Raw genomic sequence first — 16,036 nt, forward strand, 5'->3', positions numbered from 1 at the left:
AAAAAGAAAGATCGACAAGCAATTGAATAACTAACACAAAACAAATAATTAATCAATATAATCTGCTATTATCGTTTTAAGCTGCTAGTAAGAAACAACTTAGAACTGGAACTTAAAGTAATGGTGTTTGTAGTTTGGTAGGCAAACTTTATGAATACTGACTGAAATGGACTTTTTAGGTATGCCATGAAGTGTCAATGTCAGTTCCAAATATTGTGAAAAGTGCCAGTTTTCTGTTTTAAAAGGTAGTCTTCAATCCTGGTATGCTTCCTCTTGCAGATTAATAACAGTTTGTTACTTTGTTTTGTTTTGGAATATTCCTGAACTTTAATAAAAGGCTTATATTTATTATTAATTTTAAATAGAAAAGTAATTATTTTGTAATAGTGCCTTAAAGTAGAGTTCTACAAGTCACCCTGCAGGAGTGAGGAAGACTGAGGCCTTTCCTCCTTGTTTCAGTAACTATCTCATACAACCCCATGTACTACAGTGGTTCCTGTTGTCTTGCTACACTCAGATTATTTAAAGAAGGGGGTTATCTGAGGACTTACTTTCTGACAGTGGTGTGTGTTAGAGAATGCAGTTTATCATCTGAGGTGTGAGTTATAGCAGTACAGTGATTAATGATCCTCACTTTAAAATATTTGCTTGTGCTTTGGTATGGATTTGTCTAGTTTTGGCATTCAGCTATAGGGCATTATCATGCCTTTTTTCTGCTAACTTAAGCACCCATTTGCTATCAGAAATCTCACATGATCAAGTCACCTTTTAACTTTCTCTTGAGTAAATTCTGGAAATGTCTTATCCCACCTTAAGTATTCTGGACCCTTGGAATTTTTTTTTTTCCCTGAAGAGGAGAAGGTCAAAATGTTAATAATTCCAAAATGAAACTGTGGTTATCTTTTGGTGGCTTCTTTACAAGGGGAACTCTCTTCTTTTGTGTTATAATGTGGGTGCTCCAAATACATTTGTAATAATCAGAGATTCAACTAACTGCTTAAAAAACCTGCTTGTGAGATTGATTTTTATATAAGATCTGAACTTAAGCCCTTTAAAAAAATGCTTATAATCCACTCTTTAAAGGTTTGAAAGAAAAAAAAAACACCTGTTTTGTGTTTTGCTGTAGTTCATTTTGCTGAAGTTAATGGTAAAAGTGTGATTGAATTTGAAGCAGACCGGATCTGTCTTCCACACTTCAGAAGGAATTATTTTCTAATTTCTGAAGCCCCTTTAGAACCCTCAGTAATCAATCTCTGTGCATGAAAGAATAGCCATGGATTTAGATGTAGAAATTGTTAAGTGTATTGTAGTATTTCAGTCATCACATCTCCGACAAGTTTGAGAAGCAGAGATTTGACACAAGAAGCTGCTAAGTGTATGACTTCTGAAAGAACATCATGTTTCTCAATAATTGGAGTGTAGTGTTCTTGCGGAATTAGGCAATAAAATTGATAGTTCATTAAATAAATTAAGGTTTGCAGTTACAGTCTGACTCCTGGCTACCAGGACACTGTACAGTGCCATTTTCCTGCCTCTGTTTTGATTATTCTTTTTAAACGATGAACAGCATCACAGATCTGCTGAGATTCAGTTAGACTTTTCAAAGTTTGACTTGATCAAAACATCTCTAATGCAAGCATGTGCAGCTGTCCTGCTCACACTTAGGTACATACTCATATGATTCTCTTCCTCTTCATTCATTCTGTGATTTTTTTTATTAACACATTTTCTCTGTGTTTCAAATTGAAACAATAAAAAAATAAAAAGGCTAGAAATAGGCGAATCATCTAGCTTTTAGTTTAAAAATTTATCTTTTCATCTTTAAAGGCTTGTGTACTTGTGGAAGTTGGTGTTGAATACATTTTGGAAGGGGGCATTTTGGTTCCAGCTGTGCTATTTTATCAAAAGAAAAGTTTAAAAGTGCCAATTAACATTGGCACATTATTGTCCATATTGTTTAATTGCTAGCATGATTCCTGGCACAGTTTTGGCTTACACCAACTAGTATTCTCTAAGACAGTTAGAAAACACAGTTCAGAGCTTTACATGGACTGCTTCCAGTAGGCAACACGTATAAAGTCACCCTGTTTCAGTTGGGAAGATAGTTTATCCTCATAAACATGAGCGGTATTGTGCCACTAGACCTTAAAGCTAAAACAAACAGGCCCATTTTTGTTAGTGGAATCAATGTTGCCTTTTAGCATGAAATAAAAATGTCCCCTACATTGTCTAACTCTGAGGATGCTAAAATCCGGGAACTGGTCTAATTTTTTACAGACTTTCTCTGCTTAGAAAAACAAAATAGTGATTTTCTTATTATACTTGGAGCCAAACACAAAACCAGCATTTGTCAATAAAAGTTACTATTTTCAGTTGCCCTATTTTTCATATGACTAAAACTTCAGAAGAAAAACCTCATACATAAAAACTGGGATAAGAAAAAGTCTTTAGAACAGTATCATGCGACACTTTGAAAGGAGGTGCGGGTGACCTCCCACCAGTAATGGCCAACGTCCAGGACAGTGAGCTTCAAACAGCTGCCAGTGATTAGAGCTTCCTCTGACTCTTCTAGCAGGACCACCTCTGCAGGTGGGCAGCTACCTTTATTCCTGGCTCATCCTTGCCTGCTTAAGGAAAAATGACAAAGAAAATTTGCATTACAAAGATCGGTGTTAGAGTCTGGTAGAGGTCTGAGCTGTTAAGACTTCAACACCATTACTTGATGTATTTTTGTTCCCTCTTCTGGTCTGAGGTTATAACTACATGTCCACACTAGGGGGAGGGAAAATTTAAAATGATGGAAAAATGGCCTCTGTTCCCAGAGGTTTCTTCAGTAGAGTATCTCCTGAACCTATAAAACCAGAATTTAGACACACATACACTTTTTCTTCTACAGGACAGAGAATCAAGTATGGAGGATGCAGGATGCAAGGCTGCAGTGTCAATCTGAAGTAGTATTCAACAAGATGTTGCAGAATATATACAGCTTTTTTAGCTTCCTACAAATTGCTAACAATGCTTGGGTATAGATAGGTGGTCAACTATTTTCTCTTTCCCATTTTGAATTTTTGTTTCTTAGAATAGCAGACAACACCTCCTATGACTAATTTAAAAGGAATCCTTCATACCGGCCAGACTGGGATGCAGTGAGAGGAGATAATTTTCTTCAGTAGAACATTACTGGATGCTTCTTCAAATCTGCAGTATGAATGGATTTAGGTAGATATAGTGAATGAGAGAGGAATAATCATATTGTCTGCATTGCAGGCTGTCTTAGTAAAACATTAGTAAACTTAGTAAAAGAGTAATTTCCCTCTTTGCTGGAGAACTGAGTCTAAGGAGGGAGGAATGCCATTTTACTGAGAAAAAAGGACCTGTGTTAGCTACGCTGGGCTTTAAACCATACACTCCTTCACTGAGCTTCAAATGTCCTGGATAGTGCAATCTCTGTGTAACATTGGAGGCTTAGGAAGTGACACAATTATCTTTCTGTTTCTTTGAAAAACTTGGAAGAAATTAAATGTGCATGAGACTAAGGAAAAACCTAGAGGGTGTAGGTTAAGTCTTACAAATTTAGTGATCTTGAACTGATTATCTTAAGTGAAGCCAACTTTTACTGTTGCTGTTCCTCTGGTGAAAACCATTGAAAAGTATTCAACAAGTTATAATGCTACAATTTATTTAGTCTGAATATATCTCTAAGCCTGACTGAAACGAAGATAGCCTCATGGTCTTTGTGGAGTGAATACTCAGTCCATGCTACAAATATCAATACATTCTGTGCTTGTCAACACTCATCTTGTTCAATGCCAATAGAACTTTTCTTGTAGACTTATAATTGTTGTAATATTACTGAGATTCGTATTAACTCAGTGTTTTTAGGACCATTTGCATTGATAGCTGCTAGCAGAAGGAACATTAATCGTATTTAAAATTCTACGATTTCACAGGAAATTAATCTTTATTCCATGACAGAAATAGCTGTTGAGCGCAGGAGTCTGTTCAGTTTCAAACAATTGGTTATTGCATGAAGAAGGAATATGTACTGTTCCTTAGACCATCAAAATACCCATGTCAGTTCTTTCCACACCTCGACACTGGATGCCTCGACCTAAGAAAGCCGTTGTTACAAAAGAAAAACCTGGCTGCTGAAGAGAAGAGTAAGCAAACTCTTAAGCAGGATTCCTAGGCAGCATAACAGTGTGGCAGACTGACATTTCTGATGATCTGAATTTGTACGCGTTATATTCAGGCTTATACTTTGATGCTGTCTAGAGAAGAAAAATATTTGTGTCTCTGTGTATATTTGCCTTTATCTTCCTTTGAGTTTCCTTTTTATTTAAGGTTTCTTTTTAATAATTTATTCTTAAGCACCATGAACATTTCCAGTCCCAACAGGAGAAACTGAATGAAGCAACAGCATTGAATTGCTGTTGAACTGTTGAATTACTATCCAGCTTTCCTTTATTTCTCCCCATTTATTGAACACCTACTGTTCTATTTCTTAATGTTTCTTTTTCTGTTCCCTGTTACTTATGCCACTGCTTCACTCACTCTTTGTGCTTGTGTGACAGAGACAGAAACAAATAAAGGCTGCTTTTGAGATGAAAAGTCCAAACTTGCTTTTCTTGGGGTTTTGTTTACCTGTTTCTTGCCAGCATGACAACTTAAGTGGTCACAGCATTGCTGCCATTGTAGTGTGATGGCCATTTTACTTTGGCAGGACATGATTTCATACTTTAAGCTCTCCAGAATTCACAGAAACTGATGTCCTTTCTCTTCAAGTCTTGTAGAGTTTTGAACAAAATTCAGTTCACTTCCTGAGCTGATAATGGCAACTAAGAACTTCTTTATGAGAGACAATAATGAATTAATCCCAATCAAGTACTTATTTAAAAAAAAAAAAAAAAGAGGAAATGCAGAATCAGAGTTATTTTCTCAGTCTCTCTGAAAACTGCAGTTAGAGAAAGGGTAAAATATAATTTTAAGCAAAAAGATATTTCTAGTGACTGATGAGATTACCATGTATTCTGTTTTCAGGGTGGAGCAGAACATAATATTCCAGTGGTCATTTCTAAGATTTCCAAAGAACAACGAGGTGGGTTTCAGATTAGTACACTGTTTTGACATACTCTTTAAAGCAAGGTGCATTAAGTCTTGAGATCCTTCAGGAAGTGTTAAATGCTATTGATGTACCATTTCTGTCTCTGTGTCATGATCTCTCTCTTCCTCAGAACTGTTCTCTGAAAAAGTACAGAATTTATATTTGGAATATTTTTTTTTTTAAGTTCTTGTAAAGCATTATTTTTAAGCGAGAAATAAGAAAGTATTTAGAGAATGAAAATGTTTAACAAAATTTAATTATTATGTAGCTTTTATTTCCAAATGGTTATTGCCAGGAAGCTGTAGCAGATGAAATGTTTGGTCATTAAAGCATGGTAACACAAAAAGAGAATGCATGTCTTTTTATACTGGGTAGTAGGGTAGTACTCAGACAGGAGTGGGTCATGGCAGAACCTTGATAATACTCATAGGTTATTTCAGCATTAGATGCTGTGCTCTGTAAGCCTTTGCAGCAACTCATACAAAGCAAAACTAGGACTGCATAAGGTCTTAACCATACTTATTTTTAATACAAGCAGAGCTGGTGCTGAATCTCTGTATTGTTTTTAACTGGCAATGTTTTGAAATTATTGGAATGATATGATATGTGCTAGGAAGATGGATAATGGTTAAACAGCTCATGTTGTGCACAATGATGAGAGATGAAGGTTGTGAATCAGTACTAGTATGGTGTATTTAATATCTCTGTTATGTTTGTGTATTTTTGTGTACATTTGTTTAAGGTCAGAAGCGTAAACTTGGAAGCATCTCCCTCCATCTGTAATGCAATAATTCTAGGATGCTGGTTCTGCACAATTAAAATATGCCAGCATAAAAAAAATCACATTATTCACCCACACAGATAAAGAGAGATACAGGGGAATCAGCATATTGAGAACTGAAAGCCAACTCTGAAAAGTAGATGTGAAAGTTGTATGCAGGGAGGCTATAGAGTTGCATGGAATGAGCCCCTAAGGAAGGCAATAAGGTTAACCTTAAGAAGTTATACTTGTGACTCTGTTCTTTTCAGTATACATATAAGTATGTAATACATAGTAATGTGGCATATATTACCTGCACTAGCTATTAAAATGCTATTAAGCACTGCAGGAAAAATTAGAAAAACCTAGGTTTAATTGAGCACACAAAAGTACACACTGTTTTCTTTTATTTTTGTTGTTATTTTTTTTGTTGCAGTAGCTGATGCATTATTTCTAACCTCAGTATCTAGCTGAGATACGATCTCCATTACTGCTTTCAATAAAAATACTGTGATTTTTAGAGAGCTAGTTTTGAGGGACATGTCTTGTGTAGGAGACTACTGTCTCGTGGTGTAGAAAGTGTCACGCCATGTGTCTGTAGTAGGGTTCTTTGATACAGAGAATGCTGTTTGAACCAGAGCCTGTACCTCAGAACTCTTCAAGCTTGGTTCTGTCCTCCTCCCAATTGACTCCAGCTCTTTCTTTGGCTCTCTAAACAAGAATGTGACTTTTGATGCAATTCTTAAAACCAGTGATGCACATAAGGTGCTTAGGTTAGCACATTAGGTCATATATGAAGTGTTAGTACATGCAAGCTCAGTGTCTGATGACAAATATTGAGATATGCATTTAGTTAAGAAAAAAAGAAAAAAAAAATCAGAATGCCTATGCTCTAATGATTTAAGCATCCTTTGTTACATCTAGCTAATAAGACCAGTCCTTCAAACATATACTTGAGTGTCATCATTTATGTCAATATTGATTCCAGTTTTACAGCTCATGTAAATAAGTAAAATTTTTTGGATCAAGTCCAGTTACAGTCTTTTCTAGACAGTGTCTTCTGGGATGTTTTGGAATACTATAGATAAATAATCCCATATAATCTGTTATCATTCCTTAGTTCTCATGTTGGGGGTTATTTAGTTCTTTACAGACAATTTAAAAATCTTTGTTATATTTCTTGTGCATTTGTAAAGCATATTTGCATTAGATAGCTCTGTAACAAAACACAATATTTAAAAGTTGCAACTGTAGAATTAGATTTTGTAAATTCCCTTGTGATTTTTAAGGTAGAGCTTTGTTTTAAAAATCAAATTCAGTTTGGCTGGTGATTTTGTACAATATATTGATGGTCTAGCTCTTCAGCATATAAAGTGTTATCCAGAATAAATACTCCACTGAATTTTTCAAAGATGCAGGATCTAAAGTATCTTTGGTAAAAGCTTACAAGTTAAATTTGTCATTCATAAGTATCTTTGGAGTCTCCATGTTGCTTTTTCCTCAGAGTTTGTTAAGACACAATCTCTCACAGGCAAATAGGATGTAATCCTGCAGTCATTTTCTATTCAGAAAAGTATGCCATACCTCACCATAATGGCCTAAAAGGTGCTGGTAACTGATGGAAGATGTTTCATAGTCTTGTACTTGGGCTAGGTAGACTCATTTTAACACTGATATGCCAGTATTTTGGGATTAAAAAAAAAAATCCAAATAATTTATTTGGACGCTGTATGTTGGGGTTTTTATTAGGTTTTTGTTTAAATTCTTAAAAGATTATGTAAAAACATTAAATGAGATAGGAATACATGTACATGAAATGTCGGATATTTTGTACAAAATGAGTGAAAAATGTGCTTTTTGTTTTCAGCGGAACTTTCAGGTTTGCTCTTTATAGGAGATGCAATTCTACAGGTGAGTAAAATTGCAAGTTCTTTTGTATATATTTTTCTAGAAAAGTGAAATGAAATCTATACTTATGAAATGTAGAGTAAGTCTTCTCTTTATTTTTTCAATAACAGATTAATGGAATTAATGTGAGAAAATGCAGGCATGAAGAAGTGGTGAGCTTTTCTGTTTTTTAGTCTACTTTTTGTGTTTTGTAGTTACTGCGATGATAGTGTATGCTGTTAGCAATGCACTGGTATCAGTTGTATTATTGTTATTCTCAAACAAATATGACTGTACCTTCTAGCATGGCAAGCAACTAGGATCTTAGTGCAATCTCTTCTTCATAAGTTTGTTGTAATTGCTGTTCTCAGATAGGCTTTCCTATATTAAAGGTGATTATTTTATTATGCAGGGTTTAGCTGTACATATTCCAATATTTCTTCTTCTGGCTTATAGCTATCAAATTTCAGCGGTGCTGCACCTTTCTGGCTGTGTGAGGTCATTTTAATTTCAAAAGCTGTAATTTGCACTATGTTGGAGATTTGTTGTTTGGTTGGTTTTAATCCTATTTAAAAACTGAAACAAAAGTATTCGTCTGCCTTTCATTCTCTTGCTGTTACTTATGAGGGTACTCTTCTCCTTCAGTTAAGCCGTTATCAATATGGGTTTAAAATAATGGTGTGTTAAGGAGATTCCTTCTAGAGAAGCAATGTGTGTTTGAGAGCTCTATAGTAGGCTGGTTCCCTTGGTAAGTCAGCTTTGCTAAAAGTATCATGTACTGTTGTTTTATTTGATTTTTTTACTCTTCTTAAGTACTTTCAAAAGTAGGAAACCCTATATTTCAGAAAAAAATGCCAGAAATGAGAAGACTACCAAAGAAATTATCTTTAAATCCTGTGTAGCTCCATAGAATTTGTACCTGTATTTATAAAATAAAGTAGTAATGTTATATTTGAAAGTTTACTTTTCTAAAACTTACTTTGCCAATTCAAAGACACTCTGTATTTCATACAGCAGTCTGTTATATAACAGATCATTGAACATACGCCATTCAGGTATTGAAAACAAGAGTTAATAAAGTTGAAGTTCTGATGAACATGTTAGTGCAGGCTGAAAGATTAGATCACTGCACTATTCCTCAGAGTGCTTTTGTGCACTGATTTTGTGTTGGAAATTTGTGGTGCAAATCATGCTTCATTCTTCAGAGCCTTTGTCATACCACATTCCATATACACAGGCTAATAGTCATATTTATAGTGTTTCTAAGCTTTGGCTGTGCAACAGTGATCAGTTTTTAATCTTTTATAAGCTTACTACAGTTTTTTGGTTTAATATGCATTAGTATGGTAAATCTCAATGGGATTTAAATAGGCTTTTGGAATTTCAAGACATAAGAAAAAGATATTACTAAAATTGTAGACTTGCACACTCAAAGGCATATTGAAAACTGGTAAAAACATGAGGATTTTTTTTCTTTTATGTGAGACAATCTCTTAACCATTACAAGTATACATAAATCTGTTGGCTATTTATGATCAGGTTTAAACATTTACAGAAAAAAAGAGATTTTGGAAAAGCCAAAAGGTGCAGATTGACAGAGAGTAGCAAGTGTCATTGTGTTAAAATTGTTTTATACCTTGTTTGTCCAACATAATCTGCTTCTCAAACTCCTTATAGATAATTCTCTCTGAATTTAAAAAAAAAAGTGTTATCTTACCAGTTTTGAATGTGCATTTGTGTATGTGCCAGTGTTTTAGGAGTTTAAGAAGCAGATAAATTTTAAATTAAATCTTTATTCTAAGAATAATTCTTAAGAATTAATAGTAAATATTGAGCGGTATTTAAATAAGATAAAATGTCCGTATGACATTTTATAAACTAAAATCTGTAGACAAGTTATAAATCTAAAATCTAAAATAAATATAAAACCCAAAGTAAATTAACTCTGATAATCTACTTTTTTTCAGAAACATTCACTATCATATGTTATATATTTGTGGAGTAAACTTGTTGTAAGGCCTACTATGGTAATTATAGGTATCCTTATGCATTGTGCAGTAATCTGTGGGTTTAGGCATAGCCCTGAGTAAAGGGCAAGTACATCAACTGGCCTGCCAGCAGGAGTTATAGGTAGCATTTTGTCTGCAGCATGCCCTTTGCAGTTTGAGCTGTTCTAGCACTTCTCTCTTGCAGGGTCTTTATCAAATACAGGATCTGTAACTCTAATCTCAAGGTAATAAAGAAAATAGGAAGTGTGTGGAGCATAGTTGCTCACAGCAGGGAGTCAGACAGTAGTGGAAACTTAATTTTCAATCCTTATTGCATCTAGGTACTTTTCAAATGGCTGTGCAAGGTACATGAGCTCCGAGCTTTGTTTCTTTCTGATTTGTTGTGTTACTAATTAAGACTTAGCAGGTATCATATTATGTGAGAATATATTAGTGTTTTGCGTTGTCTTAATGTCTTAGAAAATATTTATTGTAAACCAGAGTGGATTTTTTTTCTGTGTGTAAAGCTGAAGATGTGCATAGAAAATTTAAACTTGTATCTGTGGTTTGCATCCTATGAGTGTTCATTCTTTTCTAGATCCAAAACTTCTTGCTGCTTGCAGAAACATTTTAAGCATATGTCATATCTTCATAGCTCTGCAATGAAATGACCTGTGGCATAATCCCTGCAGCCTATTATATTACACGGATGATTAGTTGGCCCTGGTATTTCACTGTGCTTTACTGATAACTATAGTATGCATATAAAATTATTTGAATTTCAGAATTAAGTAGTTTAATCAAATTAGTGCCATCTTTCATACTAGGGAGAATCTTTCTCCAATATATAGTGAACTTAGTTGGCTTAACACTTGTGGGCACTCCTTTGTTGTCTTTATTGTCTTCCATTAGTTATTATATCTGGTGATATAGTATTCTGTGATGCACAGATCCTGTAATCCAAGTAATAATGCTATAATCTGAAGCCTAAATCTAGCAAATAGGTAGGTAGATACATAGGTAGGCAGATAGATGATTGATAGATAGATAGGCAGATAAGACTTTTATAAGACTGGATAGGTAGGTTTAGTCAGTTCTTAGTGTACCTTACTGGAGGCGTTTACACAGTTCCTTTCTGATTTTTTTAGCTTTAGGTGAATCACATCATTTTGAGCTTAGTTTTCTGCTTGTAGAAGGTGTAAATATTATTCATATCATGAAACCACGCTATGAGTTTCTATCAAAGGCTGAATGTCAGCTTGTTGTTTGTCTTGGGTTGTAAAGACTGTACAGCATAACATTGCTTCAGTCTTAGTGCTCTCGTATGGTAAAATAAATACATGCTCTCTGTGGTGAAGTATCAGCATGGGAGGAGGTTGAGGAAAAAAATAATCTAGCAATTCTGTTAAAAAATATCTCTCAACATCATACTGGCAGTTTGACTCAAAAAATGCAGTATGAGCATGAATGTAGAGGTAAGGAGTGTCCATTATGTCTGTTAATTTACATGATTTTGTGCTCTTTCTACTCTGGATTTATCTTTGAAGGGCTCACAATGGTTATGATTATTCATAAGGCTGAAAACTAATATATTTGTAGTTTGGAAACTATTGTATCTGTAGCCCTTACCTCCATTTATTGTACAAACATAAAACAAAGATAGATGGGCAATCACCAGCATGATGCTGTTCTTGTAGCACATGTGGACATTTTTGGTGGTTCTGGGTCTAGCCACTACACCACTAACAATGGACAAAATCTTGGGAGAGAGAGAGGCCCTGCTGTGAGCTACTTCCCTTGAGCTACTACTGAGTGGATTGAAGTAGGAGAGTGCAAATCAACTCAGTTGCATACTGCCAAAAATCTTGTGTTGGATCTACTGCTCCTACTGTCTCCAGGGTTATAGTGCACCAAAGCATCTGGGGCCCATGGAGAAGGAAGAATTTCAGTCGAATTAACATTGATATGTTTAAGAATATGTGTCTGTTCTTAACATTGTGAATAAAGCACCTCAGGTAGTATCAACAATTATGGTTACATATCACTGGAGTTTCTTTGGATCTTAACATCTGTTTTTCTCTTAGGAAATAAAAATAGAATTAAATGAATATGGATATGAAATAATTTCTTATTTCTTGTGTTTGGGGAAAATTCAGGGAATGTTTCTAATGAAAAATGATAGTTTGTATGTGCCAGTTAACGTGGCATTCGTGCATTCCTTGAAAAGCAGCAGGAAAAGCTGATGTAGAGGTAGGTAAGTATCAAGACAGCATAGATTAATTAGACTTTGGTGGATTTTATGTAGAGCTAGCTACAATATGTAGCACCTTGTTTCAATTCAGCCATCAGCTGAGTTTTGCACAAGACATCTTTTTCCAGCAGAATGACCTGATGACCTGACATGGGATGTCCAGGTGTACTGCATTGTATCTTTTGCTTCCCCCTTTTCTCTGCATTTGTAGCAGGGCTGTAACTGTGCTAGCCTTCCATGACTCATACATGTTATATGAAGCTGACGGTATAGGGATTGTAGTTGCTTAACTATAATCATGTGCACCTAATGAAACTCTTATTCTGATTTTTTTGTTTTAAAACTATGGTTTTATTCAAATGGATTTTTAAAACCCATTATGAATAGTTTTGGTAATGTTTTTCATAAATGTTTTTAAGCAGAATAATGAACATATTGTATTTGTAAGACAGGACTGGAAACCAAATGATCTGAAATCTCACTCAGTCTTGACTTTGTAGATGTGTCTTTTGGTAAATCATGTTCTTATGTTATCTTTGTTTCTTTAACTGTGAAAAAGAGACCTAGACTACTATCAGGTTTAGCTCACTGAAATATATGAAGTGCTTCAGAATCTGTTCTAGAAAAGGATCTCTACATTAATATTGTGCTGTTTGGTAATAGTAATAACAGCAACCTGCACATACAGATCACCGCCTTCTTATATGATGTGACAGAGATCTTGTACTGTATAACTCATAGCACAACCATTTAATCCTTTCGCCTCTAGACTGAATGGTGACTTTAAATATTGAAGCTGCATAGCTGGTGCTTCTAAGAGAAGACCATATTCAATCTGCAATTTATAACTTTTGAATTTAAAAGTGAAATGTAAACTTTTTGGAAACCCAGTATTTCCTTTGTAAGACGAGGCCAAGTTATTGCTTTTCCCATACAGCTGCTGTTTTCTATTTGAGTCTTAGGTAATAAAAAAGTGCTAATGTCACCTTAGCTACCCTGGTGCAATTAATGAAAACATCTGTTACAATGTATTAACAATGTCCTTATTGTTCATGAAATTTGGAGCTAATAATAATCCGTCAGATATTGCAGCATCGATTTGAAAAAAGTGTCCATCAAGTGGAAAAGAACCTAGCAGGTATAAGTAGTTTACTGTTTTTTTCCTGTGTGGTGGAAATTCCTTGGATGAGGATATGTCCTGGAGCGGTATTCTTAACGGGTTCAGCTGCTTTTCTAATCTGGTTTTAGCTATGGTTTTTTAGGGTTTAAATAATTAATTTCTGTGCCAAACTCAGTAAAGGCTTGAATTTATTCAAGCACTATGATGTTAGACTTTTAAAATACGTTAATGTGTTGCTTGTCTTCCTAATTTGTATTTTCATTTCTTTTTCTCAAGATACCTGTAGATATAGTAGTCACATTATTAAGATTTCATCTTTTAAAACTACTCATCAATACTACTGAGTTTTAATAGAAGGGAGTAGATTATGCTGGCATGACTAATACCAAGTCTATATGATTAATATTGTTATTTCCTTATTATGTAGCTACAGTCCTCGAAACAAAAATCCATTAGGATTTAGCAGGATAGAGTGAAAGACTGAATCACCAGTTATGGTGCAACATCCTTCAAATAACTGCCATTGGTTCCTCCTTTGTCATGCAGCTCTATTAATGCTGAAAGTCTGAGCTGCAAAGAAAAGTGGTAGATTTAAAGTGTGTACCATCAGACATGATTTGTGACCTGGTTTACATTGATACTTTACTGTAAAGACTCAGGTTTCTTTGCTTCCTTAGGAAGCAAATAGAAATATTTTCCTGTTTGTTTCTATGTGAGTGCGTTTTATCCTCCAGAAGACTTTTTGAAAGATTTCTTTCTGCACTGCATCTTCCAGTTGTGGAGCTATACCTCAGTTTGACTTCAGTACAGGGACTCCATTTCTTCTTTGCTGTGGATAGGTGTAATACTGTACAATAATTAAAAAATAAGAAAATGGGGCTAGCTCTCTGGTAGAGTGCGAGAGTCCCAATTATGTTAAATTTGTTTCCGTGTGGTTTATATTTGAAAAGCATAGTCCACTTCAGCTAGGTATTTGAGGTTTTTTTTTTTACTTGTACTAACTACTCCATAATAATCTAGCAAGACTAGACAGGAATAGCATAGAGAGCATCAAAAGCCTCCAAAAGGCAGAGGAAATAAACATACACAAAACACTCCAATTTAATGTAGGAAAAACGAAACCTCCTATAAGCAGGAAAATTATCTTTCCTGGTCAGTATTTAAAAAATATAATTTACTCATAAGGACTAGAAAATACTGTCTGACTGGCAACAACTGTGTTTTCTTTAAACACGTGTGTTTTCTTTAAACAGGTAACAGCCATGCAGTACAGACTGAAAGCAAACGTTCACCTCTAAAAGGCAAACTCTATATTTCTTATGGCTTGACATGGGCCCAAGAGAGCACATTGGACAAAATAGAGCACATGTACTGATTTAGCTAGGCAGAAGGAGTCATAAATAAGAGGTGTGCTCAAAGAAGTGCAAATGTGCACACACATAGAGTCTTCTGACATTTTTCCAGCAGTTACAATACCTGATTTAACTCTTCAGACTTGTCATTGTTCTGGCTGTAGTAAAATCAGATGGGCGCCAGGAAGAAACTTCTTATCCAGGGGTTATCTAACACCTGTACATATTTTTAGGTCTTTTTTTTTTTTTTCTCTACAATGGGTCTTTATCTTTTGACAGTTTGTTCGGTGGAGAAGGAAGAGGAAAGGAGAATGGACTCTTTATATTTTTCAATAGTATCCAGTGTTGGACTGTTCCAGCCAGATACATGGAGGTTTCCAGATGGCCCACCCCATACTTCTCAACCACTAGTATGGTACAGTATGGTACTGATGTTTTGGTATCTCTTTGTCAGCACTGGGCCTATTTCTAGATCTATACTTTTTTTCTTTTGCCCTGATAGTACTGGTGTCTTTCTACAAGTTCAATTTAGTACTACCTGTCTCCCATTAGCTGTTCTGCAAGACTGTGGCCAGTAAAACAGCTTGCAGTAGTAAAAGGTTCACAGATCACAAGAAAAACTTTAGTGCAGGTGTGGTTCCAGAGGGAAGAAACTCTTCATTAAAAATTACAAAGGTTGCCTGTTCCTTAGATTTTAGTGCAGAGACCTGCAGGTGTTGTTGCCTCCCTGTGCTGTTAGTACTTTTCTGAGTAAAATGGGAAATAGTCACTGCTCAGGCTGAAATGGTGTTACCAGGATAATGATGTATATCTTTAAATGAGGTCTAGCAAATGTACATAGCTCTATTCCACTTCACATGCCCTTGTCAAGCCCGTACTGATTCAGAATATTTCAAAGGTTCTAATTATGCTGAACCATTAAACGGAAAGTTGAAGGGAATGCTCTACATCAAAAAACTCCCATATTTTAACATGTTGGTGTGCAGCAGAAAGTACTGAGGATATTTCTTGATTCCCTGAAATACTGAAATGCCTTCCCTTCTTATACTATTCTGAGTATAATGTATTTACATATTAAATAGATAGACAGACATGTTTCACAAAATCTTCACCATATCTCAGTCATCTTAAGGTTTTTTGGACATCTTTTGTTCAGTCATATTTACATGAAAAATCTAATACAAAATACATTCAAAATCCCCTCTGCACTTCGGGTCATAATATATTATTTCTGAATCACTGATTGCAGAGAGAAGTATTGGTGAGAGCTAGCATTTACCATAATGAATGCTAACAGATAAAATATTTTGTTTAAACATCTTTCACCCTGAAAGATTACAAGGTTTTAAAGACTGTATAAAGCATCTTTCCATCAACCAATAAGTAAGGTTTTAGAGTAAAATTAATCACCTGCACAACAATGGCAACGACAACAAATCTGTGAGACAAGGTACTATTTTTTTCCAATTAAAACACTGGGAGCTTTGGAATTTGACAATACCAAAATATTTTAATTTTTACTTTTGCTGCTACGACTACAGCTTTTAATATCCCAGAAGGTATCAAAAGCAAAA

General features: G+C 35.0%; 1 protein-coding gene across 5 annotated transcripts in view; it reads left to right on the forward strand.

Moving 5' to 3' along the window:
• SNTG1 (syntrophin gamma 1) overlaps positions 1-16,036 on the forward strand; it is a 352,474-nt gene that overhangs the window by 207,813 nt on the left and 128,625 nt on the right. For 3 of the 5 annotated variants that reach the window (XM_069779317.1, XM_069779319.1, XM_069779318.1), the window contains 3 exons: positions 5,041-5,098; positions 7,732-7,775; positions 7,883-7,924. In XM_069779317.1, coding sequence (XP_069635418.1) covers positions 5,041-5,098; positions 7,732-7,775; positions 7,883-7,924 — 144 coding nt within the window. Of the gene's footprint in view, positions 1-5,040; positions 5,099-7,731; positions 7,776-7,882; positions 7,925-14,741; positions 14,888-16,036 lie in introns of those variants that run through there. The other 2 variants (XM_069779320.1, XM_069779321.1) reach the window with 2 other exon arrangements.

Source organism: Haliaeetus albicilla, chromosome 3 (genome assembly GCF_947461875.1).
Source record: "Haliaeetus albicilla chromosome 3, bHalAlb1.1, whole genome shotgun sequence".
Classification (NCBI taxonomy): Eukaryota; Metazoa; Chordata; class Aves; order Accipitriformes; family Accipitridae; genus Haliaeetus; species Haliaeetus albicilla.